The sequence below is a fragment of the Melozone crissalis genome, unplaced genomic scaffold, assembly GCF_028551555.1.
Source record: "Melozone crissalis strain CALT ecotype California unplaced genomic scaffold, PUWL_Pcris_2 ptg000019l_1, whole genome shotgun sequence".
NCBI classification, from domain to species: Eukaryota; Metazoa; Chordata; class Aves; order Passeriformes; family Passerellidae; genus Melozone; species Melozone crissalis.
The window spans coordinates 8,872,700-8,900,000 of NW_026535797.1; the positions used below are offsets into that span (position 1 = coordinate 8,872,700).

The window sequence follows — 27,301 nt, forward strand, 5'->3', positions numbered from 1 at the left end:
CTCAAGATCATAAGCCTGACTTTTATTTAATCTCAAGGAGGCCACTGGCATAATTAACAGACTGCATCTGTGGCAAATTTGCTTAATTTTTGCAGTACATTTGGGAATTAAAGGGCTATTTCAATTTGAGACCTTATAACTTCTTCACTCGAGGACCAGCCAGAACAAAGGTCAGGAGTCACTTGCCTTTCGCAAGCTCTTCAAGCCAGGTATTAAAGTACTGTAATGCCATTAGGGAGCAATCTGTTAAAAACAGCTGATCTACAGGAATGTCAGCCAGGGACCAGGAATTTCTCGTTCTTTTTCAACACAAACTTTTAAAACTCTTCCTTCCTAACAAAGAATGGACACATGTCACATCAACTTCTTTACACCCTTTTCAAAGCATCAGGGAGAAGAATAATCTGGTTTGCTTGTTTAATTTCTGGGCTACAAGAGGACATTAGACTATGTAGCTAAATTTATACATGGACTTAAAGGAAATAACTGTGGCAGCAGTTTTTCAAGTGCTCTGCAGAAGGCACCATTTTTTCTTTGCCTAAGATTATTTTCCCAAGACTTGAGCAGATTGTAACATTTTCTGTCATCATACTATACAAATTTTTATGCTGCAAGTAAATATGGATGTAAATACCTGTTAGCAATTTTGGTAGCTTCCTCTCTGGAGCCAAACTAAGACGGGTTTTGATAGGTCTGCAGAGTTCTTTGGTACTAATTTTCTAGACAAGTAGTGGGTGAGGTGACTGGACCCTTACATACTTCTGAGTCCAGCACTCAGCACTGCTAAACATCTCACATCAGATCTCAGGAAGAGCAAACGTGCCTTGTGACACCAACAAGGCATGAGGCTGAAAGCTGCATTTCCTGAATGCACTGCTCCTGTCTCTGAAGACTTGGGCTATATCTGGCCTTATCCCCGAGCCTGATGTGAGGTGCTTAACAATTTAACCACTTCAAGCAGCCCAAAGTCGCTCCCCTGCTAGATGTGTGAAAGGCTCAAGACCCTACAAACGGCTGAGGGAGGAGGGGCACTCAGGAGAGCTGTGAATGGACCAGGAGAGGAGACATAAATAAATCCTGCGGATGATGCAAAGGTACCACGCTCTCCTCAGGCAGGAAGGTTCCCCCTGAATGTCACCTGGGGCTACAGCATCAAGCTGCTGGGAAAGCACCGGCTTTCTCATCCTCTCCTTTTTAGCTTGAGAAGAAAGGGTTTCTCAGTGTTCACACAGTGAGGACAAAAGTAAAAGGTCCTAAACACCAAGGCTTTGTACATGCCCATCTGTCGGTGGCACAGGCACTGTGCAGAATGAGCATTCCCGAAACCTCAGTCAAGCCCAGATTCCCTTTTGAACACCCAAGATGATGATACTGCACAGTGCTGAGCAACTACCTTGAGCCTATGGTCTGACAGCCTCAGGCCAGACTGCGCTGAAAAGGGAAGGAAAATGTGCTAAGCAGGAGCTGTGCCTCATCAGGCTTGAAAAGGTCTCCTCTGAGGAGCACGGGATCAAGAATATTCTGAACTGGAAGAACAATTGGGCATGCACAGGTATACCTGTAATGACCAAGGAGGGAGAGCTGAGCCCGGTGGAAAGACAAAATGATCACGAAAACAGAAGGATTTGAAAAATTGTCCCTAAGTACATATTGCTAAATAAGTGAGCATGTGTATTCTCCACCACTGAAATGGCAGAAGAGTGTAAAGAGCTGCTGCTGCTTCTCCTGGCTTCACTGCAGACTCTGAACAGGCTTCCTCCCACCCATACATTTAAAAATGCAGATTCACAGAGGCAAGCATTGTCATATATAGCAAAACAGAATATTTATGGTAAAACAGGTAGTGATTTTGATGAGGATGGAAAAGACAGATTTCAGCAAAACTGTAAGGTGTAACTCTATTCAAAACTGGCATCAGTCTTAGAGCTGTTGGTCCCCAAATCTGCAGGGAAGTGTGACTAGAAGGCAGAGAACAGGGTTTATTACAGAGTTACAGACCCTGAGAGTTTTAGGTGATTTTTATTTAACTTAAAAAAAAAAAAATCAAGATGCTGCTATAATCCTATTAAAAAGGGTTTAGAGCTCTCACCAATCCACAAATCTGTCAAGAATTTATGGGCTTAGCTTGCAAACACTTATTACCATCTGCACTGCTTACCCTTCATGGAAGGAGCTATTTAGTATAAGGGTTATAAAGCTGCCCTTATGCTTTTTAACAGACAAAAAATAGTAGCTAGCACTTTTAGCTCAAAAACAGGCTTTCTGAAAAGTAGGGGGAGGAATCAATTTTAAAACAATCCATGAATTGATCATGAATTCCAACATACTTTTTAAAAAATTAGGAGGGTGGAGGGGGAAAGAAAGGTAATACGGGTATGAAAAAGAAAACATAAACAAAATACACAACTATGGAGTGTGGAATAATTCATTTAACCCCACTTGAGAGTAAGACTTTCAGAAATATAATGCTTTTGGTTTTGCCAGTCCTTCTCTGAAGCTAGGATAAGTCATTCTTCCACTTTCCACTACACTCTCACACACATAAGCACAAGACACTAATTATTTATCTCTTTTGGTGGAAAGGAGAGGAGCATACAAGGGGCATTTTAAATTTCGTTTTAAAAAATGAAATTCTAAATGACCAGCAAGCCAAACAGTATTTCCAGATGCTGGTAAAAGTGAAGGGAAGACTTTTTTTCACAGAGCTCTACTGTTATCCTCAAATTCTAACCCCATACCAGTCCCAGCCAGGAAGCCTCTTCCAAGTGGGAATTACGCCCCAGCAGTTTCGGTATTGCTGAGGGAAGTGCCTGTTGTCGTTACCACATTGGGGTCCTGAGACTTTCCACGCAGTGCTTGTGTGCAATGCATGGTCATAGCTCAGCAGGTCACACAGACATTTCTACAAGCTCTACTACTCAAAGTTTCCACCCACATAGGAACCTACATAGTTATCCCGTGCAGACCAGCCCGGGTACAGCTGCATGTGAAGCTGTCGCTCCTTCCTTGCTAGTTCATAGTATTTCGCTTGCTCTTCTCTGGATAACGCGTGCCACTGGGGTGGAGAAAAGACAAAAAGACAAAATAAAAAGCACTAGTGGTTGGGAGTTTTTTTAAGCATATTAACAGCAAAGTGTGTTATTTATACATATAGATACAGTTAAAATTGATTTTCATAAAAAAGAGATAAAAACAGATGATCTGGCATGCTGACATTCATATTTTATTTACAGCTCTAGATTATAACTGCAGTTAAATCAACTGCACCACAACTAATCATTTACATGCACTCAACCCCTTTGTCTCCTGTTGAGAGAGGAGAATTAAGAAATCTAAACAAAAACAAGACAGCAGGGGAGACGGTCCAGAAGCTGAACCACTTGTCCTGAGCCAGAACTCGGTTCCAGCTTTGGAGGTGTCTCCCCCACTGGCACTTCCTCTCCTCTTCTAGCTCTCACAGGTGCTGATACTGGTACTGTACTCAAAGGTTTTTCATTTCCCATTTACTTTTCTGCCTATCTTAGGCCAAAATAAAAATCTTAAGATTTTTTCATCAACCGGTCATGGAAATGATACTGAAATAACACTGCTGTTAATTAACTCCTCCTCTTCCCCATGAATGACCCCACTGGCAAGAAGTGTCTGCAAAAACTAAAAAACAAAGGCCTTTGATTTAGCAATTCCCCTATCCATTTTCACAATGGCAGAAAAACACAGGGATTCAGAAGGTGTGAATCCTCCCCAGTTTCAGGCCCTGCTTGTGCCTGTCCCTTGTTACCTACCCTTCGACCGAGGATTTGGTTGATGGCTGCGCTCTCTTTCAATGTGCATTCTGCTACAACTTTTGCTCTCATTTCCTTCATATACAACATAAATGCATTAAGAGGTTTCTTTATGTGTGGCTTCTTTTTCTCTTCTTCTTTTTTGGAGTCCTGATGTTTTCTGAAGAGTAAAGATAGAATAGACAGAGACCTCACAGTGAGAACCCCTTGTGAGTTTATTAAATTAATCCCCTCATTCTCTCTAGCAACAATCCTCAACAATCTCTAGGAAGAGGACCAGAAGGTTCTCTAGACCCTTCACCCTGGCTGCTGTATGGCAACAGTCTTAAAAGCACTACAAGAAAACTCACCTCATGTTTATGCAACACTGCCAAGTACCCTCTGAGCCCCTACAAGAATCTTGGAAGGACATGGGCCCCAGAAAAATGGGCTTACAGGGAGAGCTTGAGCATGACAGTAGTGGCAATAATTACACCTCTTTATCAATGGGCTCTCGTCAGTTCAAACCTAAACTTGATACCAGCTCTCTGCAGCTTTGAAGAAGCCATTTATGCTTAGGTTTTTTGTCTCCTGTGGTGCATCTGTTATCTCAAGGCTTCAAACTAGACACTGAGTAATAGAGAAACTGGTCAAGAAACTTGAATCTCAATCAAGAAAATTCCACTTCCTTGTTGAAACAGGTGAAATTAGCAACTACTTGCCTATGTCATAGAATGACTCAGACTGCTACCATCATTTGGACACACTTTGGCAGCTAAACCACATTCAAATCAATTATAACAGAAAAGAAAAACTGAAAAAACATTTCCCAGCAAAAACATCACAAACCCAAGCCTGTTTACAAGCCACACATGCACAGGGGATGCTTTGAGTATCCCAAAGGGAAGACAGGGGAAGCAACAACTTACGAGCTGTGGAGTGAGCCGACGTCGCTCTGGGAAGATTCCTGTTTGACTGTTGGTGTGACTATGGCCGGATGAGGAATCCCAGTTGTGTGTAAACTATGGTGTGGCGGGACCATGTGTGGAGGAAACCTAGAGGAGAGAAAGCTGTGTAAATTGTCAGAATAAAAATGAATGAATGGGGAGGGATGTGTACACACATTAATAAAAAAAAAAAAAACTGGCATATAACAAGCACATGACAGCTAGACAAAGCATATGAAAGCTGGCAGCATTAATTAGCAATAAATTAAACATAATGACTCTTCTAATGTCATTAAAGCCAATCTTCCCCTTCATTATCATTACTGACACGAGACATCATGATTTTTAACATTAACAAAAGGCAAATTCAACTGGATGAACTTGCATGAAGGTGGAATTTCAGCTACCTGAAAAAAAATCCACCAGTCCATTTCTTTGCTGAGAAATTATTTGTGGCAGCCAAGGAATCAATTTTTATAGTTTTGAATCATGTTGTGAATTTAGGATGACATCTTTTATTCTATATTGACAGCAAAATAAAATATTAATGCCAACACATTCTAGATGCATTTTTGATAATACTTATAGACGCCTCATTAGCTACATTTTGTTGATGGAGCAAAAGAAAAATATTTATTTGTGTCTAATAAATCTCTGAGCCACACTGCTTTAACAGAAGGTGGAAGATTGTGGAATTTTTGAACCATTTAAGTAACCTAGAAAGGCTTTAACAATCTAGCCTTTCTAAAGAGAAAAAAATGTTGTCAGCTTTATGGTTTATGGTCATATACATGGACAGATCCCGGTCCTGCAAGTGGATTCAGAGGGATATGCAATCCTTCTGCATGAATCTAATTGCTTGGTCGGGATCACAGCACAAACATGGCACAATCATTCAGACTTTTTACATTTTATGAAATATAAGAGAAATTAACAAAATTCTCAATGAACAAAAATGAACAAAATTCTCAAAAGCAGGATTGATTTATATCATTGTTTCTCAACAGTCTCAGAAAGGCTTTGCAGTAAATAAAGAAAGCACAGCATGACTGACTGCCTTCCCCCACTGAAGTCAACAGGTTTCCAAGGAATGGGTTCTAGCCTAAAATTATGTTTCAGAAGTAACTTTCCTCAAAATGCCAAAATTAAAGTGATCTGGCAAGGGCTTTTCTCACTGCAAATCCCCACTCTCATCACAGATTTTGAACAATCTGATCCAAGTAAAACAACCCAAGATTATGGAACACTCAATTAGATAAATAATTATTTCTTCTATCATCAATATACAATGATTTTTTTTCTATCCAACAGGATTTAAAATGGGGTGATATACCATGGATATCGTCGTGTATAAGCATCAGAAATATAGTGGGGTTATCTTTTTCTCTCCCCTCTTATAAATCCCAATGCCAAACTTAACAATACCATCCCCCATGACTGCCTAGACATTCTCTGCATTCACAAGATGACACAGAAGTACTTTCATGAACAAGAGCACTGTCCACTACAAGCTCTGAGGATCTTTTGTCTATCAGCTGGTAGTACTCAGGGTGATTAGACAGAACTATTTTGTCTTTGAAGGCAGTGGTGGGAAGAGCAAGGACTGACAGGGAGAATGTGAAATTGTTCAAGTTGTAGAGAATTGCAGTTCTTCATGAACAAAGGCATGGAGAGAAGGGAGGCAGGAAGGTGGGATGGCAAGGGAAGAGGAGAATGGGCAGCAAAATGGTCATTCCTACTTCTGCTAAAGACTCACGGACACAAATCGCCAAGTGGGTTGTCCAAGTGCCTTCCCACTCTCTGACAAAAGTAGCTGGGAGAGAAGCACACATTTGAGGATATGTTTTGGTTCATGGCAGGTCAGAACAGAAGACAATGTCGAGGCTGCAAAGGAGACTGGCATCCTTGTCCCAGTTCTGCCACAGAACTGCTCACCCTCAGCAAGACACAAACTGGGCCTTTGTGTTACTTTTTTCTGTTCCTTCTCTACTTCCATGTGTATGTATTTTGATTGGACATATTTAAAATTTGTTCACACACAGCTGGGACCTTCAGACACGGTACAATGCAAATAAAAACTGGCAGTATGAGCTGGATTTTTTTTTTTAAATAACTAACAAACATGATAAAAAATAAAAGGGGTGGTAAAAACTGACCTTGCTGAATGCAGTCTAAGCACAGTGATAAAAAGTTGAGGCACATCCTATCAAGGGACTGTCCTAGGCAAGATCTAGTGTTTCAGAGAGGACTATGCTGCTGGGGCTGGCTAGGCCAGAGACAAAGGGACAATGAGGGATGAAGATGGAGATGAAAAGCCTTCCTTCAGAGAGCAGGCAGGAAGAGCTCTGCCGGTCTGACATGAGGGCTCAGCGTGAAGTGCGGTGGGCATGTACCAGCAGGAAGAAAATCTAAATGCAGAGCACAGCATGCCCACATTGTGTGAAAGCCTGAAGGATGGCAAAGCCTCCACTGACCTCAGCTGGGATATTTTACTCACTGGGCTCTAAACTCCAGAGACAGCAGCCTTCATCAACAGGCAGCTGCAGCTCAGTGGTTATTTTCAGGGTTGTAGTTTCCATGAGGAAGTGCTGTGTTCATTACCAATGGCCATTCACTTTTTCATACTGAATCTGTCCAATTCACAAGGCTGCCTATTGGACTTACACACCCCTTCCTATATTTAGGGCTATAAAAACATGCTCCAGAACCCAAAGTTGCTCTCACAACCCTATAGACTTCCATTGGTGGGATGAGGGTTCAGCCCAAGATTTGAGTGCCTGCTCATTTCAATGCAGACAGCCACTCACATGGCAATATGAGCAGGGGAAGGGTGTTAATTTTTAACTTCCTGGCTACACTCCAACTTCAGTAATTACATTCAGCAAAAGTGAATTTCCCCTGAAATTTCAATTACAGAAGGTATTTTCCACTGCCACCACTTAACTGCTGTGCAGTGTTTGTCTGGTGTAATTCTGCTAAATTATTTCCTGATTTCCTCTCACAGCAGTTGTTTTTTCATAGTGGGTCCACTGTTTGCCCATCATTCAGTTAGCCCTGTCTCATTTTACCTTAAAGGCATATTACAGAGGGGTAATGAAGGATCAAGAGATCTTACAGGCATACTACAGGCGTACAACGTGAGTGTGGCAAGGCTACAAGTAACAACTAAGAGTTGCAACTGGTTAAAGGCACTACCTTAACAGTCTAAACAATTTATGAAAAATCACTATTAGTCACCCTTAGCCTTTTATAAACTATTCATAAGCACACTTAAACTAATAAACAGCAATTTCTAAGCTTAGGGAACTAAAGGTTGGGAAGCACTATAGGCTCCAAAGATCTACACCATAATGCAGGCAAAGATGGGAACTATTTCAGAAGGCAGGCTCTGGAAAATTGTGGATGGAGGGGTGAGGTTTGAGGTCTGTGCTGACTTCACTGCACAGCCAGCACAGCAAAGGCAAGGTCTGCAGCAGGGGCTTGCAGCAGGGCCCTGCAGGGCAGCTGCCCAGGGCCAGCATGTCTGGAGGCCAGCATGGACATCACCAGCAATCTCCCGACAATACCAGACACCTGGACAAGGGCTGTCCCCTGCTGAGCCCAGGCCGACATGGGAAAACATACATGAAACCATGTATGAGAGCACAGAGGGTGCTCCCATCTAGGGGAAACCAGAGGAGAAGTTTCTGGGCTGAAAACAAAGGGTAAACACCTTAAATCAATTCATCCCCCTGCACGTGTGCCTGAGCACGTGCACACGCAGGGGCTTCTGTCAGAGACAAAAAGAAGGGCTCCCTGTGTATGTGCACACCCCTCACCTTCGCCTAAGACATTCACCAGATTTTTTTTCTCTAGACAAGTATTCCATGAATTGCAATAAACACCCTAAAAATTCTAAGCAGCTCATTATACACTACTGTCTCCTTTTATGGCTCCAAGCCAGAATATAATGATGAGTCTTAACTTGTTAAGGACAACTAATTTTTTGTTCCTGGCTGTCTCAGGGGCTTCTCTCTTACTCACTCTCACTTTACTTCACTGTTGACATGTTTCTGTTAACTGGATGTCATCTGCCTGCCTTGATTTTATGCACAAGCAGTGGGATGCATTTTTCTGTGCAACAATTCTGCTTTGAGTTGCATTAGATTTGTCATTATTCTCTCATTTTCCCCTTGCACTTGTAACATTTCATCTATTCCTGCCTTATTTTTTGAGCCACGGTGCACCCACATTATGGTTTATACATGATCTTGCTCCCTTTGAAGCCGGCAGATTTCAGAGCCAGCCCTCGTCAGGAGAAGTGCCTGCTACCAATTTAGCAGGCTGAGGGCCCCGAGCTCCAACAACTCAATCTAAAGGGGGTCACAGGGTGGCACAAGCGAGTGTCAGCAAGTGCTGTTTAATTGCCAATCTAGGCTTCTCCATGGTGTTTAAAGTATAATGACCCATCACTTAATTCTGAGAAGTCCTGGCCCTGCTGCTGAATGGAATGAATATCAAAGGATGTGCTAGAACAGGGCAAGGAGCCTACATTTCCTATAACTGCCATAAGTATAATAGACCTCTACTTCTGTCGTCCCATTACCACAATAATGTATTTAATTTGCTGTGTACTCTTTTTAACTAGATACCTTTCATAAAGTCTATCTTGGGAATATAGCCCCCCCTGCTTCCACATCTCCCCCCTCCCTCAAATGACTAGCCTCTCTAATAATAATTAAACTAAATCAAGCTCTACTTTGCCTCACACCATGCCTGCAAGTCTTTTATAGATATTAAAAAGATTAAACAGGGGGAGGGAACCATTGTTTAAATTTGCAGCTCTCTCCCCAGCCTAGTATTTTTTTTCTGTTCTGGGACTGCGCCCTTTTTTTTTTAAGTTGATATTCCAGTTGTCTATTTGCTGGGCCAGCATTTTAATTTAAATTTTTAGTTTTTTGTTTACTTCTCTAAAGCACACACCACACAGTTTTCCCACCCATTCATTCATGAGCCCTGGGTACAGATTTCCACTTCTCAATGAGGTGTGCTTCCCCCCAGCCCTCACCAGTCTTTTCCTCCTTAGATCATCTATGCACCAGTGCTCACATATTAAACTGCAGAGATGGAGAGGAAGGGACAGAGCAGGGAAGAGATGTGGAACCTTGCTATGTAATGCATGCTAATTTAATTATGTGCCATCATCAAAATGGATTAGCTGTTTCAGCCCATCAGGAAAGTCTAAACTTCCACCGATTTAATTAACCAGGCTGAAAATCAGATGAACAGAAAATAAAACTATCATTAGGAGCAATTACTGATTACTTAAACATAGTGCTGCCAACCAGTTTGTAAATAAAACTAGCAGCCCCTGGAAAATTAGATGGAATTAATTGGAGGTAGGGAGGGGGAGAAATATATACTTCTAAAGCTTTTGAGGGTCAGGCAGGCCCTTTTATGTTGACTATTAGTGTTTGGAGCTTTGGGAGGGGAAAACACAGCACAATAACCTTCCTCCCAACTCTGCTGAAGAGCAGTCCTCCTCCCTCCTGAGCCTCCCCTCCCGCACACACAGCGCTGCTCTGGCTGCTGGCCACCGGGAAAGCAAAGGCTATCACCACTTCTCATCCCTGCTTTTTCAACATTGCCCTCTCCCAGTTCTTTCATTTAGTTTGGCTTTCAAAGGTGGCTTCTCACTCCTCCACCTCTCCCTCTAAGGCAAATGCTTGAGGCCCAATGACAGCGACAGGACACCACCTTCTCCTCACATGGGAAGGTAGCCCTCGCCCTCTCCTCCACCCCACCAAAAAGCTAAGGATCGATGTTTAACTCAAGTGCTTTCAGGAATCTGCTGCCTAGACAAAATGCTCTCCTACAGAGAGTGGGAGGAGGAGCTACATTTGCTCTTGATTTAGGACCTCAGCATTTGAACTCACCTTGACATGGAAGCGTTGACGGTCAGAGCTGTTGGGTAGGGGTGGCGGAAACCCCCTGTCGTGATTGGGTACACTGGCTGACCTTGCCTGGCAAAAAAGAAGGGAGAGAGGGAATGAGAGAAAGGAAAAAAGGGCTTAAAAAAAAAAAAAAGAACAACAAAAAACTTCTCTCTGCACAGTAAGCTTTATTCTCATTTGATCAGAACAAAAATCTTGGGGATTGTACAGCAAGGATCAAAGGAAAGAAACACAGAACAATTTGAATGCCATAAATCTGATAGGAATGGCTAATTAAATTTTATAACCTCTGCTTATGTCAATAGAGACCCTCTCCCCAAGCTGAAACTAGGTGTTTTGTTGTAATAATTAAAGGCGAAGTCTCGCTTGCTTTAATGGAGCCATCACACTAATTGAGGGCTACACATCCAAAGGAAAACAATAATGAATGTAAATTTATACCAAAATAAAGTACAGTGAATCAAAGGACTTCAGTTGCGCTTTGGGCCTCTTTCGGTATTTAGATCTCGGTGAGAAAACATTAAATTAACAGAGCTTAATTTGTAGCCTTTTGTCAGATTAACAAGTGTTGACAAGAGTTACCGGGGGAGAGTCCCCAAGAAGTATTGTGGGTAACCAATAGACAATCACACCTCATTACAATAATTAAAAAATACAGCAACATGCAAAACAGCATCCTCATGAAAGACACACAACTTTTTCTGACGGAGGTTTGTCTGTGCTGGCTAGCTCGTTTCATCTGTCCTTCAAATACATCATCTGACTGGGCAGGATGCTTTTGGAGTGGGTGCTATGCCAGGAACATGCAGGCCAGTGGAGGACAGATGGGTTGGGAAGTTGATGGTGAAGTGCAAGTGGCAAGGAGAGGGGAAATGAAAAACTTGGGGTTACTTCTGTGAAGTTGGCCGTGCCACTCTCCCAGAGCAAAAGTCAATGTGATGGTGTCACCCCCAACCAAAAATCACTGGGATAAGCTGTAAGAGCTGTGGGTAGGCCCTAAGTAGACCATGGGGTTGACTTATTCTGAAGCAGTGGGGATGGCAGAGTTGTCCAGAGACAGAGGTGGCATTAGCATCCATCTGGTGAAACTGGCCACACGTGGCATCATCCATGTGCTTTGGCAGCCATGGCATGAGGTGCAAGGAGGACAAACCTGTGTCTGCACAGTACAGACACCCACATGAGCAATGGGGTATAGGCCAGGGACACTGAAGAGTTTCTTCCCTGCACCCTCATGTCTTTCACGTCACTGACTTTTGGCACTAGCTGAGTGTATTTGTTTGAAATGTTGGGGCTATTGCTGTGCAAATTTGAACTAAGGAGCTCACATGCAGTCTACAATTGTTCAGGGTGTCCTTTAGAAAAGGTAAACCACTACAAACTAGGAGGAATTTCAGATTTCAGGGAGCAATGCTTTGGTTTTTTCTTCTGCTCATCATGTGCTCTTCTGGAGAAGCAACATTCAGCAGAGAGGTGATGGACATGCTTCACCTTCAGGATGGGGGAACCTCTATCCAAAATAGCTGCATGACCATCCACAAGGAAGGGCAGCCTGCAAAATGGCCAGAAGCTCCATCTCTCCTGCATCAACACATTTGTGCTTGAGAAAGGTCTCCAGGGCCTCTGATGCCACCACTCCAAGGGCTCTGATGGCCACCACCACGTCTTGCCCAAGACCTGGGGATATGCAGTGACCTCCTGCCCTGCCCTGCTTTCCCTTTGGGGTGTCAACTCAGTTCCTCATCAAGGAACTTGTGGAGAAGTATTTTAGCACAGCTGGAGAAACAACCTCAAGCAGGAGCAAACTATTTTGAACTTTGGGCAATTAATTTCTATAAAAAATATGATCACCCCAAAACAGAGGAGGCCTGTTACGTGAGAAAAGCGAGTAACAGTCTTGATTTATAATGCAGAGAACTGTTGTATCCAGCAATACAAATGGATTTTATAAGCATTAAAATCAAATATACTACACAAAAGGCTTAGGCAGTGCTTAAGTATATTATAAACCTATTGAGAGATGGCAACATAAGAAATAAAAGAAAATAAGGACTTGATTACTGCTGGGAGCCTCATACCCAGCAAGGCTCTGCAAGTGGGATCTGAGGAGTCGAAAATGAATCCAAATCCCAAACTAACTTTCCATTTCTTTTTTCTTAACCAGTTTTAAAGTAAACTAATTCCTTTTACTTGTTTAAAATTCCATTCCTTAGATGCCGATTGCCAACTGCCCAGCCACATCTCAACTAGGAATGCTGCTCATGGCTGATGTAAAGCTCTACTGTTTCATAAGTAAAACAAAAGAGTTTTCAAAAGACAAGGCAAATGAAACTTAAAATTGCAAATTTGTAGTGAGGATGGGCCTAGTAAAAAAAGAAAACAAAGGGTCTGTGAGAACTACCTTGAGCCCCCAGAAAACCAAGTCTGAGAAAAACTCACGTGGCGCAGTGTAAGGGCAATAACAAGAAAAGGACATTTCTGCAGAATGTCAATTTCAAAATTCATGCTTCTTGAGCTGTCAGCTGGTTAGGATGTCATGCAAGGCTGTGTCCAACTGCTCAGGTTTTGTTTATGACCACATGACCTGGCATATATTTTAATTAACCTTCATGAGGTGGGTAAATTCATAACACTCAGTGAAGTGGCAGTTGTCAAACAAATTCATCCCAATCCACATGCATACATACACACACACACATATATTTTTACATAAATTTTACACATCAAAAAAGAAAAAAAGAAATTAAAAAAATGGAACTCCTTACTGTGGTACTAACCATCCTAGCGGATGGGGGATTTGTCCTACAGTGCCTGGTGATAATGGATAATAAGGAGATATATCTGGAGGATGTGGAGGCCTTGGAATTCCTATAGAAGATGAACATAAAGCACCATCAGTATTGAAATATGGAAATAAATAAAATATATAGAAAAAACACATATGTTTCTAAATTTCTGTCAATTTACTTTTATTACAGTATTTGTGACTTTGCTTAGGGTTTTCAAAGGCTTTTTCACATTCTCATTTTTTAAACAAGAAAAAATGTTATTCACTCCCTCAGTCACCTCTCCAGTCAGAGATAATTATTTTTGTTATTCAGAATTTGGCAGTCTCAGACACGATTTTGGTGTGATGCTGTACTAGATATACTCTTAAATGTTCAACACAAAGATGGACCCTGCAACAGCTTCATGGTTATTTTAGTTTCAAAGTCAGCCAAAAGACCACAGACCCTACCCATGTGGTGACTGCGTACTCAACAACATGGCATTATTCCAAAGCAATCTCCAGAACAAGTTTAAAAGTCATTAAAATTGCAAATGATGTTTCCTTTTGAGCAAACCTAGGAAAAGTTTTCTGAAACCAAGAGTGGAGGTGAGGACCCCTGGAAATGCTTGGTAAAACCAGGGGCAGATGTTGAAGGTGTGCAGGGGAGGACGGAGAGCCCACCCATCCTCTCTGGACTGAGGTACAGTTCCTACTCAGAAAGCAGAAACCAGCTCCAGACACAAGCCTTAAATATTAACGCTCCTTACCTTAAGAGCAAATAGGAATTGCTCAGAGGAGTAAGGGTTACAAAGCTGGGTCTTTCAATTAACAAGCCAGGGCACAATTACACAGCAGAAACAAAATTAAAACAGAGAGCATTAAAAAGAAGGGGTACTGTATTCAGGGCTAAAAACTACTTTTTTAAGTCACTTGGGAAGCTTTTAATCTCTAAATTAAATCTCCTTGTGTGACATTTTCATGCAGACATTGCTCTTTCTCCATTACAAAACCCAAACAGATTAACTGGGCTTTAACCATCCAGTGAGCTATTTGCACACTTGAAAGAATGTTCACAGAAGAAAAGCAAACAGTCTACAGACGTTAATCATATGTTTTACGATAACCATTTAAGAGCTATTCCCTGTACTACCATTATTTAAATGAGAGGTTGACTATGCCATTCACTTGCAATACCCAGGGATGGTGAGATGGATTCCTTTCAAGCCATGTGAAGTCAGCACTAAGCACAATTAAAAGGGGGCCCCAGTTGAAGCATATCCAGTGACAACCAGCTAATGCACAGTCTCATTCAAGGGCTGTAGTTTAGATAAATTATCTGCATAAGTTAAGGCTGACACAGAGTGATTCCTTTGACATGAATTCTGTTTCTGATGAACTTCACAATTAACTAAATGGGGCTTGGATTAACAAAACCAAAAACCACTGTCACTAGGAACTCAGCACAGCCTGGAGAAAGAAGATTGACACTGTTTGACTTCTTTGGAACCTCAGGTTAAAAAGGGACTCTTAAAAAGTTAGAATAACATGTAAATTCTACTCTGTAACACCAATAAATCTAGTCAGGATTTTACGTGGTGCTCTATATTCAAGCAGAGTGCCCTTCAGGCTGAACTTAGAGTTGGGTAGACTTACATTGGGGAAAAGAATTGCAAGTGTAAAGCTGGAGCTAAGCAGTTACAGTGGATGAAAATTCAACATTATAGAAGAAAAATGGCTGAACTCCTGACACAGAAACAATGGGATTTGGGGAATTAAAAGAGATTCATTTTGAAACCGGTCATGACCCACCACCTTTAAAATTCCAGCTGCAATTTTGTAAGTGCAGATCACAGAATGTACATGTTTAATTCTCTGGGTCGTGCATGCAAACCAAGCACTGGTAGATTGAACTACCAGGTGGGGTATCATGCTTGCAAAGAAACACACCTGCAAGCGACCCCACACATGCAACTCTGGTGTCATCCTGCAGAAGCTCTATGAAAATTCACCCAGTAGGTTTCCTTCTGAAGTCTAATTGGCTTAAAAAGAAAGTATTTTGTCTGGCTTTGACATTTTACATGCCCCCTTTGGTGCTCCAGCATGGGAAATCCATTCTCCTGCACTCATCTCCCCTAATGCGCAAAAAAGAGAAGATCCATCCACTCCCTCCCAAAAGCAACCCCAAAATACTTCCCACCTACCTGTTTTGGGGTCTACGTCAGCTGGTAAGTGTGGAGGAGGGTTTCCTGGTGTGAAGTGCTCATTGCTGTATGTGATAAGCGGCGTGAGAGGGTGTACATGGTGTGGGTGCTGCACAACTGGCACTTTGTTAGACTGTCAAGAGAAAAAGGTTGACACTGTTAGAGCAGCGCTGGGCATCCCCCCACTACAGCATGAGGTACAACACACAAAAAATCAGAGTAGCCAGGATTTCAATGCGATCCTCAGACTTTTCCAGATTCCTTCTCGGCGTCACCCTTGCAGTTTTCCCACCCTCTTGCTTAAAACCTCCTCACACACTTTCCCTGCTGTTGAGGTTCTTTAATCTTTTTGACCTGTCATGCTCCTGTATGGAGCAACAGCAATTCTTTAAAATTTTTCCTTTTTCTTTTATAATCTTGTGCTTCACCTCCAAGATGCAGGCAGACTCCTCAGTGAGGGGCTGAGAGAGTCCCCCATTTAATTAGCAAGAGACCCAAATGCTCAATGACCTGTAGGTCTTTTCCTCTCCCCTTCCTGTCCTCACTCTCAGTTCTGCATTTTACTGCTCATTGCAAATACTCCAGATAAAAAGCCTTTGTAGTGCTGGAGTATTCCCTTCATCAGCAAGCATTAAGCTGACAAGCGATCACCTGCATATTTTATATATATATTTTAGAAGAGCTAATTAATTATCAATTCATCAGAGAGCGCTAATAAATGGGAACTGGATACTGATTAATTAGGCTACTAAAATATTCAGCTATATAAATAATGGCAAAACCCCCCAGATAAAGCCATTGAAATTAACACTCTTGTAGGGGGAATAATCACGTAGATATCATGAGGTTTTCCCCATCACATTCCTAGCTCTGGGGGAAAAAAAATATTTTTCTCAACAACAATTTAAAAAAAAAATTTAAAAGGAGTGAATGAATGAAAGAAAAAGGCAGGCTGAACTGTAACTTACCCTTACAAGATCACAAAGAAAAAATTAAGCTGAAACCAGCTGAACCGCTGGACCATTTACTGCGAGTAATCCAATTGCAAAAAACCCTATTCCCCATAGAGGATTTTCACTAAAATCCTACAACAGGGACATTTAACCAGATTAGGTACCAGCAAAGATAAAGAGGCTGGTATTAGATGATGAATGGATTAGAGTCAGGTTTCATTTTAGAATGTGTCTTCATTTCCTTTTATTACTTTAAGTAAGGAACAACTTGCATTAACATCAAGTAAAAGGAATCACATTAAAATAAAGTAGTGATACCATGGTGGCCACGATAGCGCCGCTGCTGTTCAGGGTCTGCCAGCACTCTCCTGCTGCAGCACAGCTCTGCGCCCACTGCTCCCTCCCCAGCACCCCCAAACACACACACACACCCTCACCGTGCCGCCTTAGACAAGCTATTGCTGTTATCTGATCTGGCTTCCCATGCTCTGAGCTTCCCTTAAAAGCATTTCAAAAATAATTCAGTTATTCTTTGGGAATGAGCTGCTGGACTGTGGAGAAGGAAGAGGGAAGACAAACAGGGAGCAAGGAGGAAAAGAAATATCTGTCTTCCCTGAATGAACAAGAAGTCCCTCTACCATGCTTTGGCCCAGTGAAGCCCCTTTGGCTCCCCCAGCCCCAGCCCCTGCCATAAGTGGCTATTTGGGCTCACCGCTTTGATAACTGCAGGAAAAAGTGTGCATCCAAAAGAAGCCAGCCAAGACCTGTGCCTGTGCTTCCCACAACTTCTCCTGTGTTCTTCACCATGTTTTCTCTTTCTGCCACCCTTACATGGGATGATTCCTCTCCACCACCAAGCGCTTGGCACAGGGGATTCCACTGTCAAGTGGCCACCACGCAGGGAAGAACGTGGTCACAACAGCCAATGCTATGATTAACAGCAGGTTGTGCTGGCTGGGTTGTGGGTCAGATCTGCCAGCTGAACAGCCAAGGACAACTTTTGGCTACATGGATCCATAATGGCTTCATATCAGGAGGAGATATGAGGATTTGGTTCTCCAAGTTCAAAAAGCCAAAGGAGATGCTCTAACCCAAAATCTGTTCTCTTTCAAGAACCAACCCAAGCAGTCTGAAAGTAACTGAAGGCTTTGGTAAGGGTTTCACCTGACAAATTATATTTCACACCCTACAAAGTAGCAGGCACTACCCAACAACACATGACATTACAAGCCAAATGACCAGTTGATGAGGTTCACAAAAATGATCATTTCTAATAAAAGCTACTTTTTCTGGCCAAGAATTGTGTGAACTCCTGCTGTTAGGTGACCCACATTGTGACCCCACTTATTGAAGAAGTTAATACATGCTGTAGCTTTGTGCTCTCCCAGCTCTATCTGCACATCATGGTAAACCTCACCCAGACCCTGACAGACATTAAGTGCTGTCTTCCACAGAGAGCTTATTTTCACAGAAACTGGAGCTGGTTAGCTAAAAAAATAAGTAGAATAACATTAGAGGGTCAGACTTAAGCCGACAAACAAGAAACAACATGTGAGAGGAAAGCTGGACTGACATGGCTCCATCACCAAAGCCAGATGTACCATAGGGGGTTACATGTCAACTGTGGGAAACCACCACTCCTTGCTTTGATATACCAAGACCGCCCACAATATCTCCACAAAACAGAACAACGGCTAAATTATTATGTATTTCACTTAACATGTTTCAGACACAAATAAAAAGCAAAAGTAAAACAAATAAAAATCAACAATTAAGCGCTTGAACCTGAAGTCTGCAAATTTTTCCCCTGGTAATTAATTTTTGTTTAGGTTACTACCATGCACTCAAATGGACCATTCATATAAAGGTGCAAGGGTAGGATACTCTTTTGACACTGATGATGCTGGGGCAGAGGTGGGTGGAGAATGTACCAGGGGAAAGGCAGATACTGTCATATACATGCTCAAAAACTGGGACAGAGGAGTGTGATCCACTTCCCAGCCAGTCAGTCTGCATCGGTACTACTACCCAGGGACAGGTTTCCATTCTGTTTTGCACTGTTTGGCACACACTGGGGAAAGGGACCATAACTCCCCCCAGAACAGCACACACAATTTGCAAGCCAAGCTAGACATGCATAATATGCTAAACAAGCTGCTCTTTAAAAGTACCATTCCTGAAGTTAACTAAGCTTCCTTGGAAAATAAAAATAAAGGACAATCTGGGAAAGAGCAGGATTAATTCTGCAGATGCATCTTCCTTTGAAGCCAATGGGAGCTCTGCCTGAGTTACAAGTGTGGTCCTAACCCCATCCACTGGCAATGAAAGGTAAACCACAGAAACCATCAATAGGAGACACCCATTAGATGACTTTAGACATTCCGCTGCAAAAGGCAATATTCTGCAATATGCATTTGTGAGCACTTCATCAAGGGCACTTTTAAGCCACTGTGAGATGCAGGCGTTTCTCTGGCAAGCTGAAGAGCTCCATGTATGGCTCTGTCAGACATGGGAAGGGGAGCTGCTCTGGTACACACAGATCAGCACCAGGGCATGTGCTGACAGGACTGGAACAAGTGGAGATTTCTAGAGAGAAATCCCAGCACCTAAGAAGTACCAAGCCCTCTGCTGATAAATCACCCCTGTCCATTGAAAGCTGAGGTCTCATATGGTAGCTTAGAGGGCATGGTAAAGAATTGCAAAAAGACAAGAGAAGTTTGCTTTTCTTGGTAACTGCTGCCTGAAGCAACCAAAAGAAATTGTCCCCATAGGGGCTCTACTACTAAACCTCTCTATATGAATTTGAAATGCTTCTGGGAGTGCTTAAACACAGATCAGTTTAAACAATAATGGAGCTCTAGAACAAAAAAAATTCTCACACCAAAACCACAACAAATTTTGGACTGATAAATGTTTGAAAGGAGTACTGAGATCCATTTAGACTAAGTTCTGATAGGTGCCTTTAGGGAACAAAAAAACCTATCTGAACTTCAGATTTAAACTGCAGGGGATTGTGTGTATAAATTGCTGTGTATTAGTCTTTGTTGCATGGTAAGGACATTTCATTAACAGGATGAAAGACGCTTCTATGCGTATACAGCCCAATTTAATACACCCCACTGATGAATACTCCCCATTTATTGAAGAAGTTAATACATGCTGCATAAATCAATAGTTCCTAAGTCTCTGAAAGCAACATAGGACTTGTGTAAGATGAAACATTGTATTGTTGAGCACACAAAGAGAAACCAACCTCTAAACAGGAAGAGTTTACGACTGCAATTTCTGCTTGCAAATTCATGGCTCGTTTGGCTTTGGCAATAAAACCACAGTATCATATCAACTCCAAGTCAGAAAAAAAAACATGCCAGAGACACCAGAGGATGTCCTCACCAGGATAATGTGGGGTTAGTAAAGGCAGGTCTGCACAAAAGCCACCCAGGCTGAAAACAAGCCATCATGCCATGTCAGCATGGCAGCGGCCAAAGCCTCCGGCCCCTGACTCCTTCCCAGCGCATCCCGAGGGCAGGGGGAGGCTCCTGCACCCACCCAGCCTCAAACTCCAGCAGCTGCCAGCACAGCCCATGTAGCTGCAGCCCTTTCCCTGACCTGGTGCCCTTTGAAAGGTCCTTCAAGCCCTGGGAGGTGCTGCAGCCCACCGGGCACCCCTCAACCACCCGCGACCGGGAGGGACTGAGCAGGTGCTCACACCCAGAGCCCAGAGCCCAGAGCCCCGGCCCCTTCCTCCGCGATCAGAGGAATGAGAGCTCTCCATCCTCCTCAAAACCTATTAATCAAGAGACACTGAAAACAAATGGAGCTAGAGCTCCGCCTGTCTTTTTGCCATGTCCTCCTCTTCCCCACTGCTCTCCTTTTCTGCTGAAGAAAGATGGGCCCTGAAAGTGCTTTTATGAGCCAGTACAATACAATAAAACAAAAGCAGCACAGAAGAGGGTTTGTCAGCCTTTTCCCCTCCTCCAGGGTGGATGCAGGTCGACAGTGGTCTTGAATTAGCAGGCCCTCCTGGAGTTGCTCCCTGGGTTTAGCAAGGAGTACCATTCAATACCAGTTCACATTTAAAATTACGTGTTTCTCTGTATTTTCCTGCTGATGCTATTGCAGTTTTGCCGACTGTGGCCAGTGAAATGCTAACAGATGCTCCTGAACTGCTCTGCAGTTCCAAAGATACTCATAAAAGGAGTTTCTTTTTTTCTAAAGGCTGATCTCTCCCTGATTCTGCCTAGAAATGACATCCTTACACCCTCTCACTATCCTGACACCCCACACAAGCCAGGAAATTAAGTTGCAAGTAAAGGCAAATCCCAAAATATCGCTGCAAATATTGAAATACTTTTCCACTTCCACCAGTCACCACCACCCAAAGCAGAACATCTGTTAGCACCACTGCAGGTCTGGGGATCACCCACATCAGGAGCCACTCTGGGTGGCACCCCAAACTACACCAAGGAAAATGCACACCATTTGGGTTAACTGAGAAGCTAAAGCCAACCAAACCCACCAGCTATATGTAACTTGGTACTCATCCCCTTCCCAAGCATAAAAATTCACCACGAGTGATGAAGCATTTCCTGAAAAATATCAAAGATTTAATTTCACCCAGCCCTGCGCAGCTAGTGAAGTCACAGTTTATTTTTTTTTTAAGGATGCTTTCACACCTGACTAAGCATTCCTGAAAAGTACTTCCCCTTGCTCCTTTATGGCTGATACAGTGGCCTGAGCCCTCTCTCAGTTTAATGTAGCTGATTCCTGCCTAAGGTCCTGCCCTAAGCTAACTGCCCATTGTAGCAGGAGACAAGGCCTCCATTGATAATCACAACTCACCCTGCTAGAAAAAGGCTCATTTTCTTCTTTCACACAAATGATGACAGGAGCACTGACAACCATGTGCTGGGACAATGCCCTCCCCAGGCAAAGCCTTAAAAAAATAACCCCGAAACCCCTGCAACAGCCCCCTCTGTCCTACCCTTAATATATAAATAAAATAAAATAAAATTTTTAGAAAAGGGGGACACACACACACAAACACACTTTTGCAGCCTTCTGTTTCTTCCCCTTCCCCCCCTGACCACTTCCCAGGCCATTGAGTGCCTACCTGCTCCTGCAAGAACTGCTGGCTTTCAATAAAACCCCGCGGTCTATTAGCAGTCTCTCAGACAAAACAACAAAATCAGCTTCCTGCTTTTAAGTGTCCAGCAATTCATTCATGAAAAGAATAATTTTGGGGTTTTTTTCCCCCCTTTAACTCAGATGAAGTGTCCCCTGAATATTGGAGAGCTAAGCCACCGTGCTTGACATTTTTCCACATCCTTCCTGTCAGGGTGAGAAGGTACTGAGGGGAGGGGGTGGGGAAATGAGGATTTAAGATGTTCAGGAAATTTCCACTTAATTTCGCCGAAAGGCAATTATGTGAAATGATCTGGTGACAATTAGCATACGCCAAATCCTCTAGTGTACAAGGGGAAGGACTGGGGTTTAGCTATCTAATTACTGCCTGTTAGTTCCGATGCAGGAGGATAAAACACACTAGTAGTAAAACATTATTAAGTGCGCTCACACTCTGCTTTCAAAGCTGTTGTGGGCTGTAAGTTTATTGCTATGGATTTGGAGTGGGGTTTTTATATTTTTTATATATTTTTTTTTTAGCAGAAGAAAGAAACTTGGGGTTTTAAATACAAGTTAAGTGCTGTAGTCTTGGACAATGTGGTGTTACTCCAATGTCAGGTCAGACCCAAACAAGCACCTGCTACACAAGTCTATAATTTGAGATCCTTCAGCAACACTGGAATTACATTTACAGCAGATAGATTTAACCTTGCTTATTCTCTTAAGGCTTCACTGATAAAGAGAAAGCACTCTGCTCACCTGCTCTGCCTCACCTCAGCATATGAATTCACACATCAGCTACATCATCTACAGCCCAGAACTGTGGCCTGCATGCATCCAGGCAAGCCTTACACTGAGGATCAACATTAGAGATTATCTGATCAACAGGTGGACTTTTCCATACCAATAGGACAGGGTAGTGCTCAGTCTCTTCAAGTTTCAGGTAAAAAAGCACCCATATTTATTTCTTCCATTACAAAAGGAGAGGCAGTTTCTTCCCCAATGTGACAAATACTCGGTGCTTTCTCTGCATACTTCAGTTAATTTTAATTACTAGACAGATACCATCTCTGCAGAGCAGGCAAGCCTTCGTTCATTCTAACAAGGCAAAACAGCAAAATCACTTGGTATATATTACATTAAAACTGAAAAACACCTTTTTCCTAAGCCATACCAGTACAAGGTGTGCTGGATGCACAACCACTAAGCATAGAGATGGGTGAAACCAAAGCAGGTCTTTGGGAAATGGTCCTGAACACAAATAGGGTAGGAAGGGGAGAGGCACAGAGCAATAATACAAGCACAAAAATTAAGAGAAGATGAGAAGCAGAGAAAAAAGCAAATATAAGCAAAATAGTGCATATAATTGCCCCGACAGACCTTGCTCTATATTTTTATGTGAATACCTAGTCAAGCAATTTGATTTACTGTCCAACAGTCTCTGAAATGCCTCATTATAAACAGCTTTAATTCTTGCTTATAAACCACTTATTTCAGCACTAGGCAGGCATATATACTGTAGGCGAAATAGCTCCTGATTTTTTTTAGGGTATCTGTGATTTCTGTCTATAGCAAGAACTTAAATGTGAGGCTGTCAAAAAACTGCAAGAAATTAATAAAAATTAGCAAGTACGCCTACACCTTCTTGTATTTGGTAATTTCAGTAATTACAGCATTATTAAAAACCTACCATGCACATACATGCTTAAAGATATGATGGCAAGTTTTCAGTACAGCTTTTTAAAATGCAGCATTCACAGCAGACTGTGCTCAACACCGATATGCAACACATGTAGCAAATGCATATTAAATTCCTTAACAAATAACAAGGCTTTAAAAACTGTTTTCATTTTTTTATATGCTAAAAACATTACATGCTGCACAATTAACTGATGCAATTAAGTAAATCTAGACCAATTATTTCTTGCATAAATTCAAAAAATTTCCGTAAAAACGTTATTTTAAACGCACATCAGAACTGAAACACCTTGCAAGTATTTCAGAAGAAAAGTAATAGGCACATTTACACAGTGCTGTCAGGCCTTTTGCCCCAAGTCCCAGTAAAAAAAAAATTCCTCTACAGATGTAATGTTTGTGAGATCTCACCACCAGTCTTGTAAAACCTGCATATGTAACAACACGCAGTGAAAGAAAAAACATCTAAATAACTGTCCTTTTAGATTAATTAATTTTAGACAAATTCTACAGAATTTTATCCCTTGTTTTATATAAGAAAAGGCAAATAAATCAAGTAAGCTAATCAGGCTTACTTCTATCATCAGGCTTATTTCTATCATTTCAGTACCACAGAGTACTGAAATGATAGAAATCCTCCTCCTGGATAAAGTGACTCTGTAAGCAAGTCTGGCAGAGTTAGAAAAGGAAACAGCAGAAACTCAAGACTTCCACAAAACCAACAGAGAAAATCTGATGCATCGTAGAATTCATCAATAAGTTTCTATTTTCTGTGTGCAAGTAAGGGTAATACACAAAACAGGCTGAGGGGTAGCTTTACTTTCTGCAATTTATAATAATAGGAGAAAGAAAGTCCCATAGACTTCTGACAGTAAACACAGAAGCACTGTATTAAAATATGTGCTACCTCATATTTATCAGCGTTCAGTCTGATTTTTCATACTCCTTTATCCCTGGGTAAAATAATTCTTATGCAGTGTCCCTAAAATTTTTCCCTTTCACACTACAGCTGAGCTTTCTGAAGAACTCAGAAAATTTAACTGTCAACCAAACACAGGATCAAAAGCACCCAATAAATAGTACTATGTAGCATTTTTAATAATTAAAACAAAAAATCTCGTTTCGTGTATGACAAGAGTTAAACCATTCCATCTCCAAACCCCCTTAACTGTAACATATGTGCCCTGCTACAAACCAACTTTTCTTCCTTTAAGAAAAAAAAACCCCAAAACCCAAACATTTTTACCTTCATGGTTTCAGAGTTTAGGAAATATCGTACTGAACTGAAGAAAGCTTTGAAGTGGCCCCCTCCGCCCCAAAGGAAAAAAAGAGAAGAAAAGCTAGTGATGTCATGGTCACTGTGTGAGTGCCTGACTGCAGATGTGACACAGCCCTACACGCGCTCACACTTCTGCCTCGCTGGTAACCATTGTTCAGCAGCCAGGAATCAGCCCCCGAAACCTGCTGCACACCGGGCTCTGAAACGCCGCCCCGCCAACACTCCCCGATCCCACCCGGGATGCACCAGGAAAAAAGAAAATCCCATTTCCCCCCCTCCCACCCCCCCCAAGCAAACCCCAAACCCGGGCGGAGGGAAGGGCGCAGAGGAGGAGTGCAACAACTGTCCCGCTGCTGCACCATTGTGTCGCGACAGCGGCTCTGCCGCGCGCTCCTCGCCACCGCTGCCAAATTCAGCGGCATCGAAAAGTCGCGCTTCCCCCTACTAGAAAAGGCGATTGCTATAAAATAAATAAATAAAAACAATGTAGCTAACAAAGGTCACAGCTGGAGATGCTTGCTTGGTTTCTCACGCTCTCCCCCCCCTCCCCATTTTTTTTTTTTTATTCCACACAGGAAGAAAGGGAAGGAGAGGGAGAGAGGAGGAGAGGGAGATAAGTCACATCAGAAGTTCAATGGTCAAGACGGAAAGCGCGCACGCAGAAAGTGCTACTCACCCAGCAATTCAAATTGAGATGCCAGCAGCCGAACTGCTGGAAGAGAGAGAACCCAGAGGCAAGCGCTCCTCCTTTACCACTCAAATCTTCCATTCCCACTAAAATTGCATCCCTCGGGTACATAACAGCTTTGTCTTTCCTTCTGTTAACCTCAAAAACTTTTTTCTTTACTGTCTAGATGCCAATTGTGCTGGCTTTGTATTATTTTCCTTGCAGCTTTTCTCTCTCTTTTTCTTTCCCCGCTCCCCCCCTTCACTTAAAGTACTGGAAAAGCTGTCTTAAAAGATCAAGATGTCTCCAGTTTTTTGGCCTGGTGTTTTCTGAATGCTCAAAATCCACTGTCATGTTGGCTGTGAGAAGTGTCTTATTTCTAAATTGTCGGCTGCAGTTATCAAAATTTAGAGAAGCCTCCTGTCTTTTCCAATATAGCACTTTACCATCATCCTTCCAGGGAGTGGGGAAAAGACTTTCCCCCCCCTCTCTGCCCCCCCCCCACAGGTATGTCTGTTCACAAGAGCTAAAAAGCAGTTACTTTGGAAATCAATGACAATGCTACTCCAAGCCAGGTTGCGCAGGTATTACTAAGAGCAGCGAGGAAACGCCGGCCGGCCGTGAGGGAGCATGATCAGTTAAGTGTAGCAAGCAGTCACTTTATCTGCAAGATTGTCAAATCCCTCAAAACAAATTTCTTAGGGGGAGAGCTGTAAGGAAAGTGTATTTTCTTGTCATTGTAACACTGAGGTGACATTTGGCAGACCTTTACCATTAGCTCTGTTCTCTCCCCCTCCTCCCTTTTCCTTTAGTATTTAATATTTCTGTAAAACACTGACCTACTGCAACAGGGATGCAAGAGGAACTTTGAGATAGGGTGCCCTGGTTACTGTATTTTCCCAAGCTGCTCCTAAATGAGAATTAACAGGGGCACCTGAGAGCACTGCTGAACTGAGCAAGGGTAAAGCCTTCTGCCCTGTGCTTTGCTCCTGCCTACGAGCACTACAAGATGCCCACTTCCTAAATCTGAGCTGACTATCACGGGCATCCGAGTTTGCCAAGAGTCAATCTCTCATCTCCTTTTTATCCTTTCCCCCAAAGTTGTAAAGTAGTTACTCTGCAACAAGGTAAAAAGCCAAAAAGGATGGTTTAAAGGGAAACAATTTGGAAAAGGGGGCTGTGGTGTTCCCCTCCTCACTTTCTAAGCAAATTTGTCAACACTGATGGAAGATGCACGCACGGGGAGCGATCACCATGTGGGACGGATGCTGCTGCAGATGAGGCACTGGAGGAGACCGGTTGCAAACACTTGTCTTCCCCACACACATCTGGATGATCACACCAACGAGTTCTCTTCCCCCTCACCCCCAAAGAGTGAAACAACAGGACCAAATAAATGTAGGGGTAAAAATAAAACTGTTTTGAGGAGGGAGACCTTGAGTGCATCCAAGTTTGCCTTTTAAGCGGCAGTTTAATCTGCGGGGGCCACGGGCTAAACAAAATATAACAAACGACAACGAAACACAAGCTGGTACCCAGACCCCGGGGAAAAAAAAAAAAGAAGATGAGCAGAAGAAGTAAACGGGGGAAAATCTGTGTAGTCTCTGTCCGCCGGAGCCCTGTCCCTGGTCCTCTCCCTGCGCTGCTCTGGCCTTCGCGTGTGCAGTGTCAGCCAGCAACCTCTAAGGCCCTTAATACCAAAACAAAACCCCACGATTTCCCTTTACACGGCAATAACAAAAGCAACGAGGCTCCAGTTTGACAAGTAAAAAGCCCCAACAACACGGCAGCTAATTGCCTTCCCTCCCTCTATTCACAGCAGCCACCACACTCCAGCGGCTGCCTTTGTCCCACGTGCGGTTCCCGGGGCTGCTGACGGACAGTTCCCCACCATTTACCAACAATAACTTGGAAAAGTGCAGCCAACGGGACGGGGACCTCGGAATTCGGGACTGCCGGCTCTTCCCGAAA

The 27,301-nt window shown here is 42.8% G+C and overlaps 1 protein-coding gene across 4 annotated transcripts in view; it reads right to left on the reverse strand.

Annotated features, from left to right (window-relative positions):
* Positions 1-27,301, reverse strand: part of TCF7L2 (transcription factor 7 like 2) — a 170,532-nt gene that overhangs the window by 10,609 nt on the left and 132,622 nt on the right. For all 4 annotated transcript variants that reach the window (XM_054276726.1, XM_054276725.1, XM_054276724.1 and 1 more), the window contains exons 5-10: positions 15,613-15,745; positions 13,407-13,509; positions 10,624-10,710; positions 4,691-4,816; positions 3,783-3,942; positions 2,948-3,055 (exon numbers count right to left, since the gene is read on the reverse strand). In XM_054276726.1, the coding sequence (XP_054132701.1) occupies positions 2,948-3,055; positions 3,783-3,942; positions 4,691-4,816; positions 10,624-10,710; positions 13,407-13,509; positions 15,613-15,745 (717 nt within the window). The remainder of the gene's footprint in view (positions 1-2,947; positions 3,056-3,782; positions 3,943-4,690; positions 4,817-10,623; positions 10,711-13,406; positions 13,510-15,612; positions 15,746-27,301) is intronic.